The 24,117-nt window shown below is 42.9% G+C and overlaps 2 protein-coding genes across 4 annotated transcripts in view; both read right to left on the reverse strand.

Moving 5' to 3' along the window:
• ABL1 (ABL proto-oncogene 1, non-receptor tyrosine kinase) overlaps nucleotides 1–5,283 on the reverse strand; it is a 188,977-nt gene extending 183,694 nt beyond the window's left edge. The window contains exon 1 of the mRNA XM_004463059.4: nucleotides 3,337–5,283. Coding sequence (XP_004463116.1) covers nucleotides 3,337–3,472 — 136 coding nt within the window. The 5' untranslated portion in view covers nucleotides 3,473–5,283. The remainder of the gene's footprint in view (nucleotides 1–3,336) is intronic.
• Nucleotides 5,284–6,704: 1,421 nt separating this feature from the next.
• EXOSC2 (exosome component 2) lies at nucleotides 6,705–17,645 on the reverse strand. 3 transcript variants are annotated; one of them, XM_012526989.4, is made up of 9 exons: nucleotides 17,468–17,645; nucleotides 15,740–15,841; nucleotides 13,657–13,702; nucleotides 13,340–13,429; nucleotides 12,216–12,281; nucleotides 11,630–11,698; nucleotides 10,228–10,380; nucleotides 9,676–9,804; nucleotides 6,705–9,156 (listed from the first exon to the last, which is right to left on the reverse strand). In XM_012526989.4, exons 1-9 carry the CDS (start codon nucleotides 17,617–17,619, stop codon nucleotides 9,076–9,078), a joined length of 888 nt encoding a protein of 295 aa, XP_012382443.1. In that variant the 5' UTR covers nucleotides 17,620–17,645; the 3' UTR covers nucleotides 6,705–9,075. The 3 variants fall into 3 exon arrangements, with proteins under 3 accessions (XP_012382443.1, XP_004463113.1, XP_023445888.1); XM_004463056.4 differs by having other exon boundaries at nucleotides 10,228–10,404; XM_023590120.3 differs by lacking the exons at nucleotides 11,630–11,698; nucleotides 12,216–12,281 and having other exon boundaries at nucleotides 10,228–10,404.
• Nucleotides 17,646–24,117: the final 6,472 nt, after the last annotated feature.

Genomic DNA, 24,117 nt, shown 5'->3' on the forward strand with positions numbered 1-24,117 from the left:
CCAATTGTTCTTCCACTTACCACAGGATGGACATCTTTCAGTGTTAGTACTTCACAGTATGCCTGCAATAAACATCCTTGTGTGCTCTCTTGATGGACTTTCCATAGCAACTGTTTTCAAACTTTTTAATTTCAGGACCTCTTTACACTCTGTAAAAGTACTGAGCGGAGTGGGTGAGCTCAGTGGTTGAGCACGTGCTTCACATGTACGAGGTCCCAGGCTTAATTCCCAGTACCTCCTAAAAAATAAAAAAAGTACTGAGGACCCCAAAGAGGTTTTGTTAATGTAGGTTAATCTCTATCAATATTTACCATATTAGAAACTAAAATTGAAATTTAAAAATATATTTATTTATGTTTTCAAAAGAAAAAAAAAAGGTAGCCCTTTCAGGTAACTATAGATATTCTTCTTTAAAGCTATATGGAAACTTGATAAGCAGGAGCTTCTTAAAGGTTGATCATGATGTAGAATTTGTAGAATTTAAAACCATACCAATGAACTTTTTGTATTCTGATAATTTGAATGGATCTTTTACCTGTGCACAATTTTATACTATCCTGTGTTGACCATTTAGAAAATATTAGTTCACTGCGTTATACAGACTTTCCAAATGATACATTTCATGATAAGATGTCAAAATATCACATTTGTAAACATTACCATCCATCTCTACACCACAGCAGTGGGTACAAGTTTTATAAAATTCTAATTTTCATTTGAAAGCCCAAATTTTATCATTTGCAATAAATACTGTCGTTTTCCTTGAAGGGACAAACTACTTCATACATTTTTCAGAAAATGCCTGACAAATTGTGAATTTCATTAGTTTGTCTATCAGTCATCCTTTCAAGTAAAAATGGTAGTCCACAAAAAAAGCAGGTAGCTCAGTTTGCAATTTAAACAACCCATGTGCTCCTCCAGGAGTGCATTTCATTTTTTTTATTTTTTATTTTTTATTGATTTTGTAAAAATATTACATTAAAAAAAAATTATATGAGGTCCCATTCAACCCCACCACCCCCACCCCACCACTCCCCTCCCAGCAACACTCACTCCCTTCATCATGACACATCCATTGCACTTGGTAAGTACATCTCTGGGCATCTCTGCACCTCATGGTCAATGGTCCACATTATGGCCCATACTCTCCCACATTCCATCCAGTGGGCCCTGGGAGGATTTACAATGTCCGGTGATTGCCCCAGAAGCACCATCCAGGGCAACTCCAGGTCCCAAAGGCGCCTCCAGGAGTGCATTTCAATACACAAGCATACTTCTCATTTTGCCCCACAGAATATTAAAAAGACATATACTTAAGGGTCAAGATTTAATAAAATTAGTAATTTTTCTGCTTCATCAAAGACATTCTTAAGTGAAAGTGACTTTTTTTTAAACTGTGGATACAGGGCATGAAATGGTTACTAGTACAGTTAGGTGCCACTGCGTTAATTCATTCCAAGGCAACTGCATTACTCCTGCACCACTGATGCGATGTCAACACAAAGAGACAAATAACATCTTACTATTGTATTAATATGCAAATAGATTTAACATTTGACCCCCTCCCTGAAGTAGTACCAGGGACATTTAGGGGGGATATGCTGTTCCATATCAGGATAATTTCCAAAAGTGAGATTACTAGATCAATGGTATGTACATTATAAATTCTGCCAAAGCTCTCCAAAAGGTCTGTTATCAATTTTCACTGAAAACGCCTGAGCATCACTAGTGAAAATGTAAATAACTCACTTTTTAAATCCTGAGTTTGGGAAGCACCACAGAGTAACATGTAACCATATTTGCCTGTTTATAACCAAAGCTAAACTATAACTAATATCTCAAGGCAAACTAAAATAAAGATACACAGATTTATTTAGATGAGGTGAATATTTTCCTGTAAGAAAGAAAATATTCTGTACCGTAAATTGCAAGTTCATTGAACAGAGAGGCCTTTGTTTACTTGTGTTAACCATTTCTGATTAAATTTCAATGTGTGTGCCACTTGCACATATCTTGTATTTATTTATAGGGTGAGTGGGCTCAACTGGGTTTTTTTCCCAACTGATATTTTAATATAAAGTCTGAAAAATGTCAGCCTCCAACACACAAACAAAACCATAATTAATTAGTACATGGCTGGCCTCCGTTAGAGACATTAATCTATACGACCCTTAGCTTTAACTTCACATGGAATTATTGGAAGATAATTATATATGTACTGTTAGCATTCAAATGCCAATCATGTCCATAAAAATGTCAAAAACGGCCTTTTTTTTGCCCAAAATGTTCAGAGAAAGAGAGAAGTGGATGAAAGCCCATTCAATGGAGAAAGCCCATTCAATGGAGAAAGCTCACTCAATATAAGGTAAAATAACTAGAAGCTGTGTATCTTCAGTTCACAAGGAATGCTGCTTCCCCACTCGATTTTTCCCACATAGCCCCAAAGTGAGTATTTCAAGTCCTACGTACGACTAAAAAGGTTAAATATATTAACATCAACTAGAATCTGTGGTTCTTAACCTTTTGGGGACCACACTTCAAGAATATGATAAAAGCTTTCTAGGGAAGCGGATGTGGCTCAACTGATAGAGCATCCGCCTACCATATGGATGGTCCAGGGTTCGATCCCCAGGACCTCCTGACCCTTATGGTGAGCTGGCCCATGCACAGTGCTGCCGCATGCAGGAGTGCCGTGCTGTCCCGCACGGTGTGCGCCCCACAAGGAGAGCTGCCCCATGTGAAGAAAGTGCAGCCTGCCCAGGAGTGGTGCTGCACACCACGAGAGCTGACACAGCAAGATGACACAACAAAAAAGAGACGCAGTTTCCCAGTGCTGCCTGATAATCCAATAATGCAGGTGGATGCAGAACACACAGCAAATGGTCATAGAGGGCAGACAAAGGCGGGGGTGGGGGGTGGAGAGAAATCTTTAAAAAAAGCTTTCTAAAGATCAATGTACATACACAAAAACACACCCAGAATTGTGGATGTAGTGAAGAGCCCATTCCTTAGATTAGACTCACAGAACTATGGGTCCTAAGAAACCACATAAGTCCAACTCCCTCAGGAAACTGAGGCCAGGAACAGATGTCCAAGGTCAACAGTAAGTTAGAAGGAGAGTCAGGCAAAAATAAGCAACTCAAAGAATCTGAATAAAGCCATAAAGAGTCATGAAGTAACTTTTTCTTATACAAAAGGTTCAAACAGAAACTGAGATAACTACAGTTAACAGAAGCTTAAGAACCAGCACAGCACTATTGTTCATAAGTTCCTTGACAGAACTAAGTTGAATGTATAAGGGAAAACACAACTTCAGAAATCCTGAAAAGCACTCACCATGTTCCACAAAAACATTGCAGTGTGGACCCCCATGCCTTGATGATTCCTTCTTCCCTGCTCCTTTGATAAAGGGCAGAGCAGGCAAACTTGGCCTTCTTTGGTCCCCAAGAACTTTTCCAGGCTGCTGCCCCATAAAGTTAAGATAGGCACCCCTTTCCGAAAAAGGGTCCAAGATCTTCCAGAATGGTGAGTTTAGAAGGAAATAGTGTATGTGGGATTTCACATTCACTGCATATCCACAAGTCAGTAAATGAGGTCAAACACAAAAAGACATCTTCCAAAACCGAGTGAAGTTTGGTTTTTAGGTTGATTCATGTAAACAAGAGTTCCGATTAATTTCACAAGCAATTTTAAGTACTGTAATGCTACCCAAAAGTTTCTTGACTTTCTATTTCACTGGCTGAATAGCAATTTCTTTCTTTTCAAGACGAAAATCCTGAACAAATATTCACAGGGGATGCTGTAAAGGGTCAACAATATTAAAGTCATTTATAATCCCACAAATAAAGGAAATGTTGATCGTCTTTGGATGCTCTTCCAGAACTTTTCCTGTGGAAGTCACCCACCCCTATCTTAGTTTCTTCATCTTCCAACAAATATCCTGCCAAACTGGCTGCTGCTCCGGCTTCCTACCCTGCTCTCCGGAAAAGGACACAGGTCACCCAGATTTCAGCGAGAGACTGCCCTTGATTCTGTCGAGAAGGAATGCATTGCCAGCAATTTTTAAGTCCGCTTTTTAAAGGGCCTGTGAAACCAATCCAGACTTTTCCTTTGCATTAAAGTTTTTGGCTGGGCTGAGACTAAGAGGGCCGTAGGTGACATTGGAAGAAGTCAGGGCATTAGAGGCTCGCGAGAGCAACCTGGGGGACGGGGAGGTCACCTGACAACAGGGAGGGGATATGAATGGGGGGGAGGGGGTTCAGTGGCCAAACTTGGGGCCAAAGATGAGAATTGGGGCCGAGAGTTAAGAGAAGGCAGCTCTAGGATAAGAGGGAGGCAACCGGGGCGGGGCACCGGCGGCTTACTCGGGGGTGAACCACCTCCACGCTTCAGGAAACTGGGTGTCCGAGGTCTGGGGAGGAGAGACCACCCCAGTATCCCGGAAGCCGGGGCGACGGTCTAAAGGACGAAGACCCTTATGGCCCCCAGGCAGGTAGCCGGTGGAGGTGGGAAGAGGCCCGGCCACCTCAGCTGCCCCGAGTCCGAGGAGCTCTGCCCCAGACACCCCCTCCCCCGGCCCTGGACGCTGCCACTGCGGCCGCCGCTGCCAGGCAGTCACATCCCACGAACTCGGCCGCGGGACCTAGCCTCCCCCCGCCGAGAAGGGCCGTCAACAACAGAGGAGCTCCTCAACAGCAGGACTCGGGAACCGGTTCCGGCTCCAGCGCTGCTCAGAGACAGACACCGACCCCCGCGGCAGCCATGATGGATTACGAGCCAGTCCGCAACGAGGCCAGACCCCGCCCCTGGCTCCGCCCCCGGCGACTACCGGAACGTTCCTCGCGGGGACCCGGATGTCCAAGGAGCCGCTTTTGGGGGATGCGCCACGCTTTCCGATTCCGGGCCCGCTACCTGCAAGCGCCCAGCACCGCACGACCTTTAAATAGTAGTTTTTCTGAGCGCAAGGTGAGTGGTAAGAAAGCGCCCGCCTCCTCCGTGCTGCCATTGGTCCCCAAAAATACGAGTCACGCCTCTCTCCTCGGCCTCATTGGACGGTGAGGGCAGTAGGCTAGAGCCCCAGCCAACCGCGTTGGGCGCAGGCTGCAGGGCATGCCGAAGTTGTGGTTCCGCGGCGGCTGCTCCTTTCTGGCGGCACCCGAGACTTCTCGTCCTCTGCTCCCGATTCCTGAGCTTCGGTCCCGCCCTTCTGGGATCCAGTGGACTCCTGCCGGCCTCCGGTAGGGCTTCCCAACGTCTCCCCTTAGCAAGTAGTAAGATCGGGGTAGAGCCAAAGCAAGGGGAAAACTGCGGAACGGATTTTCCCAGAACCGGAGTTGGATTACTTTCCTGAGCATCTTCTGGGGAGAAAATTTGGCTCGCTCCTGGAAACCAGGCTATTTGCTGTTTCCCTATCGAAACCCCCAAGTTGCCAAGAAGCATAAATATTAGAACTAGTAAAGAAAGACACAACTGGAAAGCATCCGATGTATTGCTAACGAATTCAGTTGTTTCCTTGGAGTATCAGTAGCCTCACAACAGCATTTGTTAAGCGCCTCTCTTGAAAGTTATGCCAGGCTCAATCACAGATATTTGGGCTATAATGGAACCTTTAAGATTAAACGACCTTACTTCACAAGAGAATATGTATTCACATAACAACATCCTTCAAGTTAGCCGAGAAAATACCCAGGTTGTTAGGTTTAACAGGATTGCAGGGCTAGCCACTGACTCTGACACACCAAAATCACGCCTGTCATAACCTATTAAAAAGCACCCCGCTGTCCCTATTCTTTACTTTCCCCGTCTCCCCAGTGACGTGACCAAGATAGATCCATTTCTAAGAGTATCCACTTATCTCAGAGCCTTCTCTACACCTAGTACCGTGCTTACTACTCTTCATTAAACTCCGTTATCTCATTTAATCCTCACTCTAGCCCAATGAAACATGTAATAGTATTCCTCATTATACAGATGGGGAAACAGATTCAGTGACGTGAGTTACCCAAGTTCACTCAGCTGGTATGGGACAAAGCCAGGATTTGAGCTCTGAATGATTTTGCTCCAAAGTCCATGTTTTTCCCACTGTTATCATTAGCAAATAACTGTTGACTTAATGTTATTGATTTTTCAGAATTTGCTAATTTTAGGAAGAAACAGCAGCTCCTTTTTAAGTGTTACATACATTCATCTGCTGTATGTGGGCCACAAATTTACCCAAGTTCTGTATTTTTATAGTGCTACTGGACTGCTACTATAGAACTTTTATAGTGCTACTGGACTGATGCTATGATTTTAGATACTAGCTTCTAAGAGGATATAAGAAGTCACTTGATACTGAATATGAAGCATATGAAAATGTGCCCATGTGTATAACTGTAATTTATAAATTCAGATGTTAAATTCAATTAGCTTTGGCTCATTCACAAAATAAATCATGTGGCTGACAAACTTAGTCCTGATTTTAGTTCAGCAAGCTGTGGGTCATTCTTCAAACTTCAGTGCCTTTGTTCCCTTTGATTTCCCCATTATCTTATTCTAATCACCACTCTAACTTTTCTTTTTGGAGATTTTTGCTTTCTTTCTACTCCTATTCATACTTTAATCATTCCCTCCACATCTTCATTCTTCTTCATTCTTGTTTAGCTCAAAATTGGACACTTAGATCAGACCTCTTTCTGATTCACGTTTCTTGAACTAACAATTCATTCACCACTGAGCAAGCATTTATTGAACACATATGATGTGCCAAGCATGGCTGTAGGTGCTGGGGTACAGCAGGAGAAAAAATAAAGACTTGGCTTTGTCCTCATAAAAGGATACATGGCATGAGGAATAAGCAATAAGCAAAGTAACAATCCACACCATCAGTCTCAATAAGGGAACTTAAGTTTCTAGGTCTGTAACCTTTCGCAGTCAGTCCAATCCTTCCTTAAAAGAAGTAGTACTTTGATACCTCTCTAGAACTCAAACCTATTACTGATTCAGTTGCTAATCGGCTAGATCAAGTCACTTTAATTCCCTGAATCTCTCTCTCTATCTGTAAATGAGGGTTATAGCTGCTTCCTTTACAAGATTATCAGGAGAATCAAATTAGACCATTCGGTTTTCCACAGTAAAAGACTGAGACTATGCTTCACAATGTAAGTTTAATGTCAACTATACTTGATCTAAAGGCTTATCCGTAATCTCCCATTTTCCACTGTTTTCCATTTTTAGACGAGCTGCAGACTATAATTTTTTTCTAGAGATGCACCATATTTTCTTACTTCCTTTATAACAGTATTGAATACCTTTGAGGACTCAATCCCAGAATCCAGAGTCTAATAAATGCCTGACAGAAGTAAATGCTCCCAAGTGTTGAATAAATCAAGCTCATATATACTATTCATTAAATGTGGTTCATGTTAGTCTAATTTGGTCCTCACTTTATAAAGCAAAGCAACCCACCAAGTTGCTAAAGGAATTCAGTACCAGTGTAAAAATTTCAGCTTATCCCGTATTTTACACCTACCGGAATTACATTACACTGGGGCGCCCTCTAGTGGACCAAGAAAGTAGCAAGTAGTCAAAAAGGTGCTCTCAGGCCTTTTTATTATATCCACTTAGTTGGTAAACAACATGCAGCAGATAGACATAGGTCCCTTAGGAGAGAACAGGTGGTAGGGATAAACTTTCAATGCGCTTACTGTATGGTCCCAGTCAAAACCAAACCTATTCTCCCCTATTTCTTCCCTATTCACTTCTCTCAAAAAGCTTAAGACCTGGAAAATTTTCTCAAAAATATGACAAGTGAGGAAAATCTAAACTACACTATTCCATTGTATGCAAACTCCTCAAAACTGATGATACAACTTGGGATAGTCTATTGAGTAATACATAATGAAAAAGAGCCAGTCTGTATTTCAAAACTGTCGGATACCATGCTCAAGTTATTACCACTGAAACTGCCTTAGGTTTAAATTTTATTAGGTAATCCAAATCGTAAATTAGAGTTTCTGTAAGAATGAATTTAAATAACTAAGCCCTCCTTCAACTGTACTCAGTACTCAATTACATAGCATACAAGAGAAACAAATGGTATTAACACATTTATAAATATAAAAAAATAGTTCACCATATATGTGAAATAAAACAGCATTTTCAAACAATGACTTTAAAAAATATTTCTCAATAACCTAAACCAGGGTATCATTTTTAGAATAACAACAACGCACAGGAATTCTAACATTCCTCAAAACATCAAAATCTTATCTTTTAACACTAATTATTCAAGAATTAATGCATTACAAATTATAAAAGGAAAATAGCTATTTTTTTCCCATTTCCTTTTTTCTTACTTAGTTTTCATGTTTTTTTAGCCTCTGATAAATGAAAGGAGTGCTGAAAAGTACATGGACCCAAAACATTCATTCTATTATCTATAATTCAGTTTCTTCTAAAGCACCCCTCAAAGGTAGGACAGATTAGGGCAGGCTGGTGTGGCTATACTTGCAGCTATCAATAGAGCATTCAATGGGAAATCATATTCAAAACAAACTAACAGTTGCTTGGTTAACTTAATTCTTCCATTCAACTGCTAGTTTAACTTTACCAACTGTATTCTTCAAATACAACTGGATTGTTGTACTTGTACTTTAAAGGAGGTGGGAATAGAGGTCAAAACAGACAATTTGGGGGTCAGGGATGTCATGTTTTTTAAAGGGCAATTTCATGGGGTATTGTACATTTTGAATGATGGTGAGTAGAAGACAAAGGATTCTCCATATTATTCTAGCATGGACGCCCATTTGACTGGAACACTGCATGCTCTGAAAGACCTGAAACTACCCCCTAGTGCTGGGACTCTGCGTGCAACCAGAGGGGCCAAAGGCACTGTTCACCTTCTGCCCAGGCTTTTGTCTTAGAACAGGAAAAAGAAGGTCTGTGCGCTGCAAACAGTCCCATGGTTGTCAATGCATATCATGTGATGAGTTTCTTCACTAGGCCAAACACAGGGACCATAAATCAGATTTTTCACTTTCAAGAACTGCTCCTGCCAGGTATACATATATAGTCCTGTCCTTCCGATATTTTTCCTTAGCCCTCCTGTTCTAAAAGCCTCTGACGTGTTTCCATCACAATTTCCTCCATTATCTCTGGCTTCAAGATGTCTTTGATCTGAAAAAGACAGGGAAAAAGTATTTGTCCAGAAAAGAAATCAATCAAAAGCAGACCACCATGCCAATCCAAATACAGAAATCAAGCATGATTAATATAAACTTTCTGTATTCCTTTCATTTATCAGAGGCTAAAGTGTTGTAAAATATGACCTGCTAGAAATCATCTTAATAAACCAGCAATATTCTCTGGGATACAGCTGACAGGAACAATGGTATTACTCTGGCATTCTCTAAAAAGATGGCTAAAATTTGGGAAAAGTAAGACAAAGCCCAAAGGGTTGCTGTCATAAACTAGTCCTGGTACATCTATCCCCCCCAAATCCTTTGACTGATGCTAGACACTGAGAATACGAGGGGAAATATCCACCAGACACTCACTAAAACTGTCTACTAGATTAGGTCAGTTGGGAGATATACTTGCTGACACTGAGGAAACACTGGAGCAGATAGAAGATGGACAAACACCTAATGCCCGCTCATAGATCAGTGAAGAAAAGGGAAGCCCTGGGTAGAATACCTGATGTGGAAGGGAGGCTTCGTAGCAATACAGAATACTGGTATCATATAACATCATCCTCTGCGTTACCAGTGAGACAATGCAATTCCGAAGCCGGGATATCACCTCTCGATCAGCAAGGGAGACAGGCTACAAACAAAGTAGACACAAGGAGCACCAGGAAGGAAAGGGAAATGTAAGCAAGACCAAAATAAGTGAATGGTTACAGTAACTCACAGAAAACAAATCATTTATGACTCAGACAGTATCACTCGGGGACTCCAAAATCAAACAAACAGCTTAGGGAGGTTAAAGAGGATAGTTTCTTCAGTGGCTTTTCAGCTATTACCCTGCAACTTTTACCATTTCTGCCAATAAGGTTCAAAGAAGCCACTAATTTCATCTCCTCAGAAAAGAGAAGGCACATTCATGAACATACCTCAATGGAAATTCAAACTTAGACTATAGCAATAATATAGCTAAAAAAACAATAAACTCCACCTGCCCCCAAAACACACCAAAGGTGAAAGAAATGTCACCCCTCCACTAACAGCAGAAGTGGTGTTTACTTACCTCCAGGTTGGCAGTGAAGCCCCCTGCCTCTTCTTCTTTGTGCTCAGGTGTTGGGTAGATCCAAATGAAGCCGTTGTTCCCCAGAATCACTGAGGCACCACATGGCAAGTCATGGAAATGAGTCTTCTGACGTTTCACCAAGGAGGGGGAAACCTGAACCAAAACACCCTGACCTAGCTAAAAGAAATACATCGTAAAATAAAGTCATTGTAGGATGATCAGAGATGAATGGAAAGTAGATTCCAGAATATGGTAGAATTGGGGTTCTTCCTACTAATAAATGCCAATACCTATATGGACATACAAAGTAAGCATTTTTGCAGAGAAAACTTTTATATTCATAGACTATTTATACATCCCAATAGAAGTTGACTGTCCATATTCTTTTCTGTCATTTTCCTTCACAATCATCATCATCACATTCTAGTCCACAGCTGGTGAGCTGGCTATTATAAGCTGCAGCAGGTGAGGAAATGGGTTTGAGCCTCTTTGTGGGCCAATAATCACTGCTTGATTCCATGACCAAAGATCATATCCTTAACCCTAACCATCTATCCTGCACATGAGGTGTGTGCTACTGGGCAAGAGCTGCGTGCAAATCCATCCCTGTCCACATGCTGTAGAGGCAGAGTCTGCAGCAGGCGTGTGTGTGAAGAATGGCAGATACAATGCAATTGTCTCATGTCCCACTTCAAGACTTGGAACATTGTTGGCTGTAACCACTCCATCAAGGGAAGAAGTTTTTGTCCCATTCAGGAAGTGAAAGTTTTACCCAGATAAAACCAAGAGACTAATAAGTCCTAACTTTTAAAAAATGAAGTATGCTGTCTTTAAAAAGATAGTCCTGGGAGCAGATGTAACTCTGGTTGAGCACCTGCTTCCCATGTTCCCATGTATGAGGTCCTGAGTTCAATCCCTCCAAAAATAAAAATAAAAATATCATCCTAATAATGCATCTTTATTAAAAAAAGCAATGAACTTTTCATTTAGAAGCTCAAATGACCACTCAATCCTTCCTACCAATAATATCCATTTCATTGATAAGACACTTGTCTAAAGGCTAAGACTGACCCGTTACCTGAGGCCATGACCTCCCTTTGTTCCCTAGCCCAGTGCAAAACTACAGCACCCCTTGGGAGGGGCAGAGTTGGCAGTCTCCCAGCCTAGGGTCAGAACAATCTCCTCTATAGGAAAAGATTAAAGTTTTCCTTTACAATACTACTATCCCATGACCATGTGAATCTTGGCCTTCCTTCCTCTAAACTGATATAGTTAGTGGGATGCCAACCTTTAATGCTTAACTTCTGAAATCCTTTATGTTAGAATTCCAAAGAGCTTGAGAGATTCACAAATGAACTTGACATAGAAGTCACCAAATGGGAAGAACAAGAGCTCAACTCACTTTTCCGTATTTTAGACTCCTTGTGTGCAGAGAAACAGCGCCATCAGAGAACACTGCCTGGACCTCAGCCTGGCCAGGGTGATAAAGGAAAAAACTGCAGCCTCAGCCACCCACTTTCATGTCACCTACCTCCCTCTTCCCCAATGCCTCCAACCTTTCCTCCAGTCTCCAAAATATTACTCAGCAATTCTTAGAGCTGGAACAATCAGAGGCTATCATTGTGGCCTGATCTCTCCCCTCTGGCTGTCAAGAGTATCTTGATAGGATAAACACCTTTTCTACTCCCTGTGATAAAAGACAACCATTATTAAGAAAACTTGAGTCTAGCCCTAAAGCACAAGCCACCAGAAGTTACAAGACCCAAAGAGATGACAGCAGCAGGTCTGACCAAGAGCGAGAGTCGAGAAGGTCCACCTGAGTTAAGGAAATAAAAAAAGGCTGCAGCCAAACACTTGACACTTGATCTTAGACTAAGACATCTGGCAAGGATTACATGTTTCTCCTGTCAAGAGACATACAATTCAAGCCACATTTCCCAGCTCCATGTAAAGGCATAAATATGCTAGAAATGTAAGGTGCAGGATACACTGATAAGGTCTCCTTCCTGCAAGAAACCTCTCATTGCAAGCTCATCTTCTGCAGATCTTCTCCTCTGAAATACATAAGGAAATGACCACATTACTTAAGTCAGATCCTACAGAAAGATTTCTCTCCATTTCTTCTTTCTCTAACATTCCTCTTGAGATTTTTTAAGTCAGCCACTAATTGGAACTATGACAAGAGTAGGTAAACAGCCACTCAAAGGAAACAAGAATAACTACTACCTTCCATCTTATAGACCTTTTCACAGCTCCTCTTCTCCTTCTTCCCTCCCTCCCACTGAATAATATACCTGATATTTAAACCCCTTCCAATCTAGCCCTGACTCTCCCACACTTACCTTCCATGATGACCCTCCAAGCTCCAACAAGACCACATAACTTCCTTCGTGACTGTATCTTTGCTCATATTTCTCTTGATTTCAGATTCCCTCATCATTTGAATACTACCTATCCTTCAAAGATCAGTGCTAATGCCAATCTTTCTTACAAGTTTCCTTCACTAAAATGCATCATTCTTTCAATACAACCACACACTCATTTATTCTTTTACTGCCAGACATTTGGACTAGTGATCTCACATCTCCTGCAAGCCTGCAAGCTCTTTAAGAAACTTATACTTCCTCCATCTTAGCATTTGCCATAGAACTCAGTACAATAGGCCTCTCTGTAAATGTACACTAGACTAAAGATAAAAGCAGACCATGCTGTTTTACAAAAGACTGTTTTTTTTTCCCCGCAATTGTCTAGAATAACCAAATGCCATTCAATTCGTGAAAAACTAAACACAATCTTTCAAGAAATACCTTTGCTGTGCAAAGTTGATACACCCAGAAAAGGAAAATTATTAGTACCGAGTGTCTGGGAGCCTCTTTTCCCAACTCTCTCTTGGGATCCCATCCCATGTTTGATCATCCCATACATCGACTGCTGCCTAACTGGATCGGATAAAAGATCTACATTTACACTCAGGCAGGAAACTTCACAGCAGACAAACACTGGAGTAAAAGGGGCAACTTCAGTGTAAAGCAGAGTTCTCCAGTGGAGCAAAGAATCTCAAAGTTCTCGTTAGCAAACTGTACAGTACCAGGATCTAGCTGGAGATCCTTACCAGCTCTCCTCCAGGAAGGTTCATGGATGAGAGAAGCAAGACTGAATCCAGCCTGGAGTTGGTCTCTACCTTCCACCTTTTCTGTTGAACCTACAAAGAAAGAAATTCCACACCTGGACACATACTCCAGAGGCAAGAACACACATCTTAACTAACCAATAATTCCAAATAAAAACAAGTAAAATGTTTACGCCAAAGGTCACACAACAGCCAAATATAAGTGCCTTGTTGATGTAACTGTAAAGCATGACTGCTCCATTCATTAAATCACCAGCTCACCTTTTACTTTATAACAACCAATTTGATATCAACTTTACCTCTGTGATTCTCCCCACTACAATGTCTCCTACTTCACCATTATATCTAAAAGATAAAACAAAAGGTCATCAGCACACAGACTTTCTAATAAGACCAAGCATCATTTGAGGTTTCAATTAAGGATGAGGGCGTTCATTAGGCACCACATTTAGCAAATTCAAATAACTATATTGTTTGGACTTATTTTCAGGAATTTACAACTACAAACTTACAGGTATAAAATTTCCATTAACTATTCTTAAATAAATCACTTATTGTAAATGGTTTATTAAACTTAACCTCCCTATTTTGTTAGATTGCATGACAATAAAATGCATGGAAGATTTTCCTGTTGGCTCTGGAACATAGATGGGCTCTGCACCAGCCAAAACAGGAGCATGGAGATTCTAAGACAGGATGCCATCCAAATGGGTCTCCTCACTATCTTCCCCCATGGGAGGGAAGCTACTGGCTGCTCCATCTCAGGCCCCTTTCCTAGTTCCTCATCTCGTCCTTCTAATTCTAATGATGAAATGTTCCAATGCTGAAGGCTCAAACCTTAGACCTCTTCCCTCTTCAGTCCACACTCATCTCCTCGTGTGTTCATCTAATCTAATGGCTTTTGTGGGACACTGATAACTGTACCACTCCCATGAATTCCAGATTCTATTCTACCTGCTATCTACCCAACAACTCCACTTGGTTGACTAATATAGGTATTTTCAAATGTAACAAGCCCAAAAGTAAGTTCCATGGCACCTTCCCCTCCCAACAAACTGTTCCTCTCCCAGTTGTCCCCAACTCAGTAAATGGCAGCTCCATTCCTCCAGTCACTCAGGCTACAGTCATCCTCGATTCCTCCCTAGATGTCACACTCTACGAGCAGTCCAGGAGCAAATCCTGCCAGCTCTACCTTCAATATACATGCAGAGGGTAGCGGATGTGGCTCATGTGGTTGAGTGCCCGCTTCCTGCATGGGAGGTCCCATGTTTGGTTCCCAGTGCCTCCTAAATGGAAGGAGAAAATAACAATAGGGGGCAGATGTGGCACAAATGGTTGAGCTCCTGCCTACCACACAAAAGGTCCTGGGTTCAGTTCCCAGTACCTCCTGAAAAACAAACAAGCAAAACAAACAAAAAAACCAACTCAGGGAAGCTGATGTGGCTCAGTGGTTGAGCTCCAGCTTCCTACAAACAAGGTCCCATGTTCAATCCTTGGTACCCAGGACTTCAGGGAAAAAAAAGCAAAACAAATGAGGAAACAAAGTCAGGGATGCTGATGTGGCTTGGTGGCTGAGTCTGGCTTCCCATATACAAGGTCCCAGTTTCAGTCCCCAGTCCTGGAAAAATCTATATATATACACACACGCAGAGGAGAGCAGATATAGCTCAAGTGGTTGAGCACCTGCTTCTCATGTACGAGGCCCTGGGTTCATTCCCTGGTACCTCCAAGGGAAAAAAACCAAACATATATATTTATATATGCAGAATCTAATCCTCACCCTCTTACACTGCTACCAGCACTTCAGATTGCAAGAAGTCTTCTAATCCATCTCCCTATGCCTACCCCGATCCCCACAGCAGCCAGTGATTTTATTCAAACATAAGTAAGATCATGTCCTTTGTTCCACCCCTTCCAGTGACTTCCCAGATTTCAAAAAGAAGCCAAAATGCTTACAGTGGCCTACAAAGCAGACTGTCCACCCACCTCAGTGCTGTGCCTGTACCTATTCCTACTCTTCCCTTCTGCTCACTCTGTTCCAAGCCCACTGATTTTCCTTCTGGGACCAGCATTTACTGAGCCCATCTAGGTACTTAGCCCTGTGCTGAGAATTTTGTGTGTATCATTTCACTGAATTTTAATGAATATCACCCAAGATAGATCGAACTACTATCCTCATATTGCAGAGGAAGTAACCAAGGCTAGGAGATGTTAAGTAATGTGGGTTTCCTTTGCAGCCTACACTTATCTATACCACCTTTCCTATTGAATCATGTTCAAAATCTCAGAATGATAGATGGAGGCAGGTGGAGGGGGAAAGAAAAGACCTGGTCATGCAACACAGATGCTGCACGAAAGAGAATACACACCTTTTATTCTCACCTGGTTTTCAAAGCTTTCACACAGATCAACTTGTTTACTCTCTCCACAGAGCCAGCCACAGATGCTATGAGCTTCTCCTCTCCCATATAAGTTCCATGGCCCCTATTGCAAGACACAGATATATAGGATACCAGGGTAATATCTCCCTTCAAAAACAACATGTTCATCAAACCTAACAGACTCCTCTCTCCTTAAAGCCTGGCTTTTGTACCAGCTACTCTCCCAGCCCAGAGTCTGAAATACTACTCTGGAGAGAGCTACCTGGACGTCTCCCTCATCATCTTCAAGTCTGCTCAAATGACACTTTCCCCATCAGGCCTACCTCAACTACTCCATTTAAGATCATAACCCACGCAGCAACGACCACCCTCACCATATTTCCAATCCCATTCCACTTACTCTGTTCAACTTTTTACTTTTTCCACTGCATTTATCACCAAAAGTTCTGCACAACTTACTTGTTTTGCTTATTGTTTCTTTTCTGCCTCTCCCTGTTGGAATATAAACTCCACTCCACCAGGACAGAGATTTTCATTTTGTTCACTGTTTGTACCCAAACCACACTTAATATTAAAATATGTAGAATGCATGAATAAAGGAATGGCTCTTAAAATTTCCTAGGGGGAGTGGATGTAGCTCAAGCAGTTTAGCTCCCGCCTCCCACACAGGAGGTCCCAGGTTTGGTTCCCAGTGCCTCTTGAAAAAAACAACAAGCAGAACAAATGAAAAAACCAGCTCAGGGGAAGCAGATGTGACTCAAGCAGTTGCATACCCACCTCCCACAGGGGAGGTTCTCAGTGCCTCCTAAAGAAAACAAAAACAAAAACAGACAACGAGCAAACAACAAGCAAAAACAAGCAAAAACAAACAATGAGCAAAAACAATGCGCAAACAGACTTGGGAGCCATATCGGGAACAGAAAAAAGAAATTTTCCTAGGATCCAAGAATCTCAAACGCTGCTGTAAATGCTGTACTTTCCTCATTTGTACAAGTGTACCAAAATTTTGTAAATAGCTGAAATATCACTAAAATGCTAATAGTGTTTTCCTATGATGGTGGTGGGATAATGTGGGTTTTGGTTCCCTTTTTAACCCCCACCATCCCATTACATAGTTACTGTTATTATTACTATTTTACAGATGAGAAACTGACCTTTCAGCTAATCATAAAGAATGGACCAGGAACCCAAACTGACTAAAGAGCATGTCCTCTTAACTATAATACACTGTACTATCCTTAGATTCAAAGTTTGTCTATTTGTTTGCTCTAAGCCGAAACAATTAAAGCCTCCAAAAATGAGCCCCTGACCCTAGGCGAAGCTGAGGGAGAAGGAGGCCAAATCTGGAACCCCCAATGTGCCCTCAGACAACCGAAAACTGGGACGAGGCCCCTGCTCCTGACCCTCCTCAGTTTTCCAGAACTCTTTCCAGAACCAAGAAAGCTCAGGGACTGGGCCTCGGGCAGACGACGAGAGTAACCGCCATCAGAAGTCAGGAGAGGAGGGCGTCGGGTGTCTCAGACCAACGCCGAAGGGAACACAAAAGATGCAAAGAGTCAGGAGCTCGAGGCCTCGGAAATCGGGCGACTGGGATGCTCTGGGGAAATGCCCTGGGTCCGGAGGTTTAGACGCAAGGGGACAGCAAGCCCAGGTTTGGGGCCATCAGGCCACGTGCAAAGAACCCTGCAGCCGCTCGCCGGGGCCCTGAATCCCCCAAGTCCCCACGTACCGCATGAATCCTGTGTCCGTAGTGATCGTGTCCCCCGGCACCACCAGGTGTTTCTTAGTCTCCCGGCCCAGACTCTCGCTAAGAGGCTTGCGAGCCACTGGAAGCCTCATCTCCATCGCCATCTTGGCGCCAAAGGCGGGGAACCGCGGCATCCGGCTCAGCAATTCCCTAACCGCAGAGGAGCAGAGCGGGGCGGGGCCTCAGGGCAGTGGCCAATGGGAACTCACGGTCTGGCGGCCATGTTGACTATTGGCAGCCATTAGGGTAACTTCACGGAAAAAGCCAGCGGAGTTGCCATGTTTATTCTTGGCAAGGTTGACCCTGTGGAACAACTTGATAAAGGCTGGCTTTGTGTGATGCGTGACTTTTTACCAAAACTGTCTCATACATATCATACCATTTATTGTTTACAAGAATCTGATTTTGTCTGTGTGTGTGTGTGAGAGAGCGAGAGAGCGCACGAGAGGGAGAGGGAGAGCAAGCGGGAGAGGGAGAGCGAGGGGGAGAGCTAGGGGGAGAGCGAGCTCTCAGGAGGCTGAGAAGTTGAGGACAATGGAAAACACCTTACACACAAGGTAGACCCCGGGAAGCTGACATGGCTCAACTGATAAGAGTCTGCCTACCATACGGAGGGTGCAGGTTTGGATTCCCAGGGCCTCCTGACCTGTGTGGTGATTTGGACCGCATGCAGTGGTGACACAAGGAGTGCCCTGCCACGCAGGGGTGTCCCCGTGTAGGAGTGCCCCACACACAAGGAGTGTGCCCCGCAAGGAGAGCAGCCCCGCATGAAAAAACACACAGCCTGCCCAGGAGTGGTGCTACACACACACAGAGCTGACGAGCAAGATGATGCAACAAAAAGAGACACATTTTCCCAGTGCCGCCTGACAATGCAAGCGGACACAGAAGAACACACAGCAAAGGGACACAGAGCAGACAACAGGGGAGAAGGAGAGAGAAATAAATAAAAGCAAATCTATATTAAAAACAGAAAGTAGATCCCCTTTTCTCGCCGTTCTTAATAGCTCCAGTATTCTGCATTACAACCGTCCCGTGGCTAGTGGTTCAGCACAACCATCATCTATATGCCGACACAGGGCTCCAGATACTCGCTGGTCCTGTCCTCTCATTATAACTTATTTTGAGTGAGCTGATTTTGAAAAATGCAAGGCACCAATTAAGAAAATCCTTGCAAGGCAGGCATATTTGGCAGGGAGGGCAAATGCATACACACACACACAATCTCTTGTATTTGTTCATACAGCTAATTGAGCACTTTCTATATGACTGAAACTGTTGTAAGGATAGAGTGAGAACAGATGTGTATGTGACTTTGCCCCCAGGTCCTGTAGGAGCGTCTTTCCCATGGCTCTTTCTGGCTCCCACAACCCTGTCCCTTACTCTTGCCCTGGGTGGTTTGGAGCGCTCACAAAAGCTTCAACTTCAGAACATTGGAGATGACAATTCCTTGTGCACAGACACTAGAAGTTTAAGTGAAAGAACTTGCATCAGCCACACTCATCGTGCTCAGCAGAAAAGGCCGGCTGGCTCCTGGAGATCAATCAGATCAATTATTTTATAAATCTCTGAAAGGACAGCACTTCTTTCACCTAAGCAAGGCTCAGGACTACACTTGTGAAGAAAGCCAGCCCTGTGAGGCACCATGATGCAAATGCTAGTATTCCATTGGTCATTGGGCAAGTAGGCAGGCCAGACCCTCGCCTTTTTGCCTGTTTTGAGGAAAGCACTAGAACAAAAGTGCAAGAATGACCCATCTGTTGAGCCCCACCATAGCCATAAGAGGGCAGTGGTGTCCTGTGAGCCAGCACAGCATAGTCCATGAGGGAACACGCCCTGACTGCCTCTAGACCGAGGGCTGGGTATAATCTTGACATCATCCTGTTTCATCCAAGGGATGGACATAGCTTTATCCTCTCTCATTCTCACAGCACTCACAGTTCACCAAGCTTGTCACTACATTGGAATTATGGATAGCATTTTATTGGTGAGAAAATTGAAATGTCTAGAATTCACACAGCAGATGGTGGCAGGCCACTGTACCAGAGCTTGTGCCATTTACCAATCACTTCCCAAAGGCTGGTCCTTTGCTGAGTGTTTTATACTTGCTTCTTTCCCACCATGTAGAGAGTTGAGTACCCAGAAACCTGGTTGCACATCCCAGGGGGAAATGTTAAAATACAGATTCCTGGGCCCAGAGATTCAGGTATTGAGTTGTTACAAGGATGGGTCCACAAGTCTGTGAGGGTGTGTTTAAACTCCCTATGTGATTTTAACAGTTGATCAGGTTTAACATTCACCGATTTCCCCACACACACTTCCATCTACTTCCCCATCTGTGTAGGTCCACAGCCCTAGACCAATCAATGTCACAAGAACCCCCTAACTCACCTCCCTAATTCTATATTTGTTCCTCCTATCATCCAATCTCCAGACAGCAGCCAGAGGAATCTTTTCAAAACATGTATCTGATTAAATCACTTCTCTGTTTAAAACACTTCTGGCAGCTTCACTGTAGACTAAGAATAAAATCCAAATTCATCATTGTGGCATTGAGGGCCTGTGGGATCTGGCCCCTGCCTGGCTCTGATCTCTCTCACCTCCTAATCCACTCCCCTTACTCGCCACAACAAAGCCGGCTATGTGGTGTCCTCTCACTTCCACACACACCATGCTTGTCACCACCCCATCATCCACGCACTTTGGGCTGTCTTTGCACAGAATTCTCCTCTCCCAGGTTTTTGTATGACTGGCTTCTTCTCCTCATTCAGATCTCAGCTCAGATATCGACTCCTCAAAGAAGGCTTCCTGACAACCTTATCTGGAATAGACCTCCAGTCCCTTTTTTTTTTTTAACCACTTGAGCCTGTTTCATTTCTTGTCACTGAACTTTCCAATTTATTTCTTTATTTCTGTGGTTGTTTATTGCAAGGGCTGCCACTAGAACACATGTGCTCTGAGAACAAAAACTTTGTCTGTTCTGTTCAATGTGTATCAGCATTTGGAATCACGTCAAGCACACAGAGGGCACCCATAAATATTTGCTTGGAAAAATAAGATCTATTTACAAAATATATATTTGCTTGTTTGTTTACCATCTGTGTCCCTTCCCCTCCTACGTCTAGGATGTGAGTTCCACAAAGGCCCAAACTTCATCTGTTTTGTTCACTGCTGTATCCCCAGGCCCTAGTATGCTTGATACATAGTAGGCCCTCAATAAATATTTGTTGATGAATGAACTTATTCAGCAAGCATTTGCTGAGTACCTACTGTGAAGTGAGCATGGCCCCAGGTGCTGCAGGGATAGACCATTGCTACCCCAGATATCAAGATGCTCAGGAATTCAGAGATGGGGTGGGGGTGAGGAAACAGAAAAGCCTTCCCGATGGAGTAGTGAGCCTTGATATAAGGGAACCTTTGACCCTAGGGAGCTAGGGTGGGAAGACATGTGAACTTCAAGTGAAGGAAACTGATAAGGAAAACTTGAAAAATGTGTAAAGAGGCAGAAGAGACTCTGGTCTAGAGCTCTCGACACAATCCTGATCTACTCTCGGGCTTCATCTCATGGGCTATTTTTTGTTTTTTCATTTTAATCTTTTTTTTTTTTTAAAGATACATAGGTCATCACGTGCTGTTAAAGTAATAAAAGTAACTGGATAGAGGAGCAGATGTGGCTTAAGCAGTTGGGTGCCCACCTCCCACATGGGAGGTCCTGGGTTTGGTTCCCAGCACCTCCTAAAGAAGACAAGCAGACAAGTAGAGACAATGAGCAGAGACAGTGAGCAGACAACGAGCAGACAAATGAGGGAGTCATCTCAGGGGGTGGCGGAAGTAACAGGATAAATTTTCTGATCAGAGATAAGCACAAAGATTTCTGCACAAAGATGCTCACCACAGTATTGCTTCTCCTAAAAACATTAGAGGAAGCAGATATGACTTAAACGATTGAACTCCTGCCTATCACATGGGAGGCCCCTGATTTAGTTCCCAGTGCCTCCTAAAGAAGATGGCAAGCTGGTGCAATGGACAAACATGGGAAACTGACACAACAAGATGATGCAACAAGAGACACAAGAAGTAAAACACAATGAAAGACACAATAAAGCAGGGAGCGGAGGTGGCTCAAGTAGTTGAACACCTGCTTCCCACATGGGAGGTCCTGAGTTCAGTCCCCGGTGCCTCCAAAAAACAAAAACAAACAAGAAGCGAATAAATGGAAACAAAACAAAACAAAACAGGGGAGCCAAAGTGGCTCACTGGTGGAGTGCTGGCTTCCCACATATGAGGTCCCAGGTTCAATCCCTGGCCCCTGTACCTCAAAAAAAAAAAAACTGACTGCCCTGGGGCGGCCATGAGGTGAGGAAGCCCAGGCCACATAGAAAAGATGTATGTCAGTGCTCTGGTCATCAGCCCCAGTGATGGTCTCAGACAACAGGCAGCATCAACTGCCAGATATGTAAGTGAAGATGCTTCTGGATAATTCCAGCCCCAAGCTGTCAAGTCTCCCCCAGTCATCAAATCCTCTCAGCTGAGGTCCAAAACATCATGCCCTCCAAATTCCTGACCCATAGAATTCCACGAGCGTTATAAAATAATTGCTTCACACCACTGATTTTGGGAGAGTATGTTACTCAGCAGTAGAAACCAAGACATGCCAACCACAAAGCATTGGTTAAATAGATGATGGTCTGTCTATAATATGAAATATAACAAAATTACTTATTTAAAATCTTGTTTAGGAAGAATATACGGAATGTACTCTTTAGATGGATTGTATTGTATGTGAATATGTTTCAATAAAATTGCTTTAAAGAAAAAGGGGAGTGGATGTAGCTCAATGGTCGAGCACCTGCCTCCCATTACAAGGTCCCAGGTTCAATCCTCAGTAACTCTTAAGAAAAGAAAAGAAGAAGAATCAGAAGAATATATAATGATGTGGGGAAATGTTCCTGCTGGGTAAGCAGGAAGTCCTTTGGACTGAATCCGCAGGTTTGACAGGAGGTGGTACTGCCTGGTGGATAAAAGTTTGGTTTTTAGTGATAGCTGGAAAACATACTTACTGAAATTTCTTCACTTAAGCAGTTTTGAAAATTCTAAAACAAATTGAACTGGTTTTCTATTAATCTAATTTTAGAAGTTTACTCTTTGCACTTAGTTCCCTGGAGGATATTAACCAGACTTTCTCAGTTTCGCTTACAGGAATAAGATTACGTCTCAAAGCAAAACCAGACAGAATGGTATAAATCTGTAACTTTACCCAGAGACAGAAAGATTAATATCCTTGAATGGTTGTCTGAGAAAGGAACCATGAAGGTCTTGCCCCTGCACAATTATATCTAAATTGTGTTTTTTTAGCCGCTGAAATCGAGGACAAGTGGATATGCTTGAGACAACACAGGACTGAGAATTTGCAGTATCACCTTTTTTTTTCTTTTACCTGTTTTTCTTCTCAACTAACCCCCTCCCCTTTTTCTCCTATAAAATCCCTAGCTCCCATTTTCACTCTGAACTAGTTCTGGGAAGATTCCCCTAGTTTCTTGCCTGTGTACTAGCAATAAATCACCTTCTCACTAAAAGACATGTTTTCCCTTTGTAGCGCAGGATCAGGAGGACCTGTATATTGGCTATCGTTATCCGTGAGGTAACAATGTAACAACCGCGGCAGGAACCATGCTGCTCTGGGATGCAGACCCCAGAGCGGCCCCAATCCATCTCTCATCAGCCGTGGGGCTTCCCTGGATCCCTCAGCTCTGTGCCTGGCAGTCGCCCAGGGATTTCCCTGCAGGACGAGGCTGGAGGTTCTGGATGAGGTTTCTGCCATGGATGGACACTGGGCACTTTTTTTGTGACGGTGATTCTGAAGCTGGTTTTTTTCCCCTGTGCTAGGTAAGTGTGTGACATTCTTCCTTCACGATTTCTGATCTGTGCTTGCTTTAACTTTGTCAGTCTGCTCTTGCCGAGGAGACTGTGAAATTTGTTTTGTCAGTATGCTCATGTTGAGGCCGTTGGATTGGCTTTGTTGGTCTGCTCATGCTGGGGGGACTGTTGAATTTTAAGTTGATCTGAGCTTGTGAATACGGACCTGATGGGTTTGAGTCCCATTATTCGTGATCTCAGACTTGAGATTTACCTGTGGATTTTGAAATCTCATTTTTGCTTTGAAATTGGGGGGCCTGTTGATTTGAGGTGCTCATATTCTTTAGTTCTGTCTTTGTAACTTTTATTGGTGTACCTACACATGGGAAACTCTCAGAATGTGCCAGTTATATCTCCTCTAAATTGTATAATAAAAAATTGGTCTAAATTTGGAGGAGACCCCTTTAAGAAAAAGAAAATGATTTTCTATTGCAACATTTTCTGGGCACAGTATAAACTAAGTAACAGTGAAATGTAACCTAAAAATGAGTCTTTGAATTTCAATACTATCTTGCAATTGAATTTGGTTTGTAAAAAAAAAAAAAAATTCACAAATGGAATTAGTTTAATTGCTGGAAAAGGGGGAAATCTTCAGAAATTAATATTCTCTGTTTTGTTTCCATGTTAATTCTAGTTAGATCTGGATAACCACATTAATAAAATTGGTGCTGCTAAAGTTTAGTAAGCTTTTGAACCAGACAATTCTATGAGAGTAA

This window comes from Dasypus novemcinctus, chromosome 8, assembly GCF_030445035.2.
Source record: "Dasypus novemcinctus isolate mDasNov1 chromosome 8, mDasNov1.1.hap2, whole genome shotgun sequence".
NCBI classification, from domain to species: Eukaryota; Metazoa; Chordata; class Mammalia; order Cingulata; family Dasypodidae; genus Dasypus; species Dasypus novemcinctus.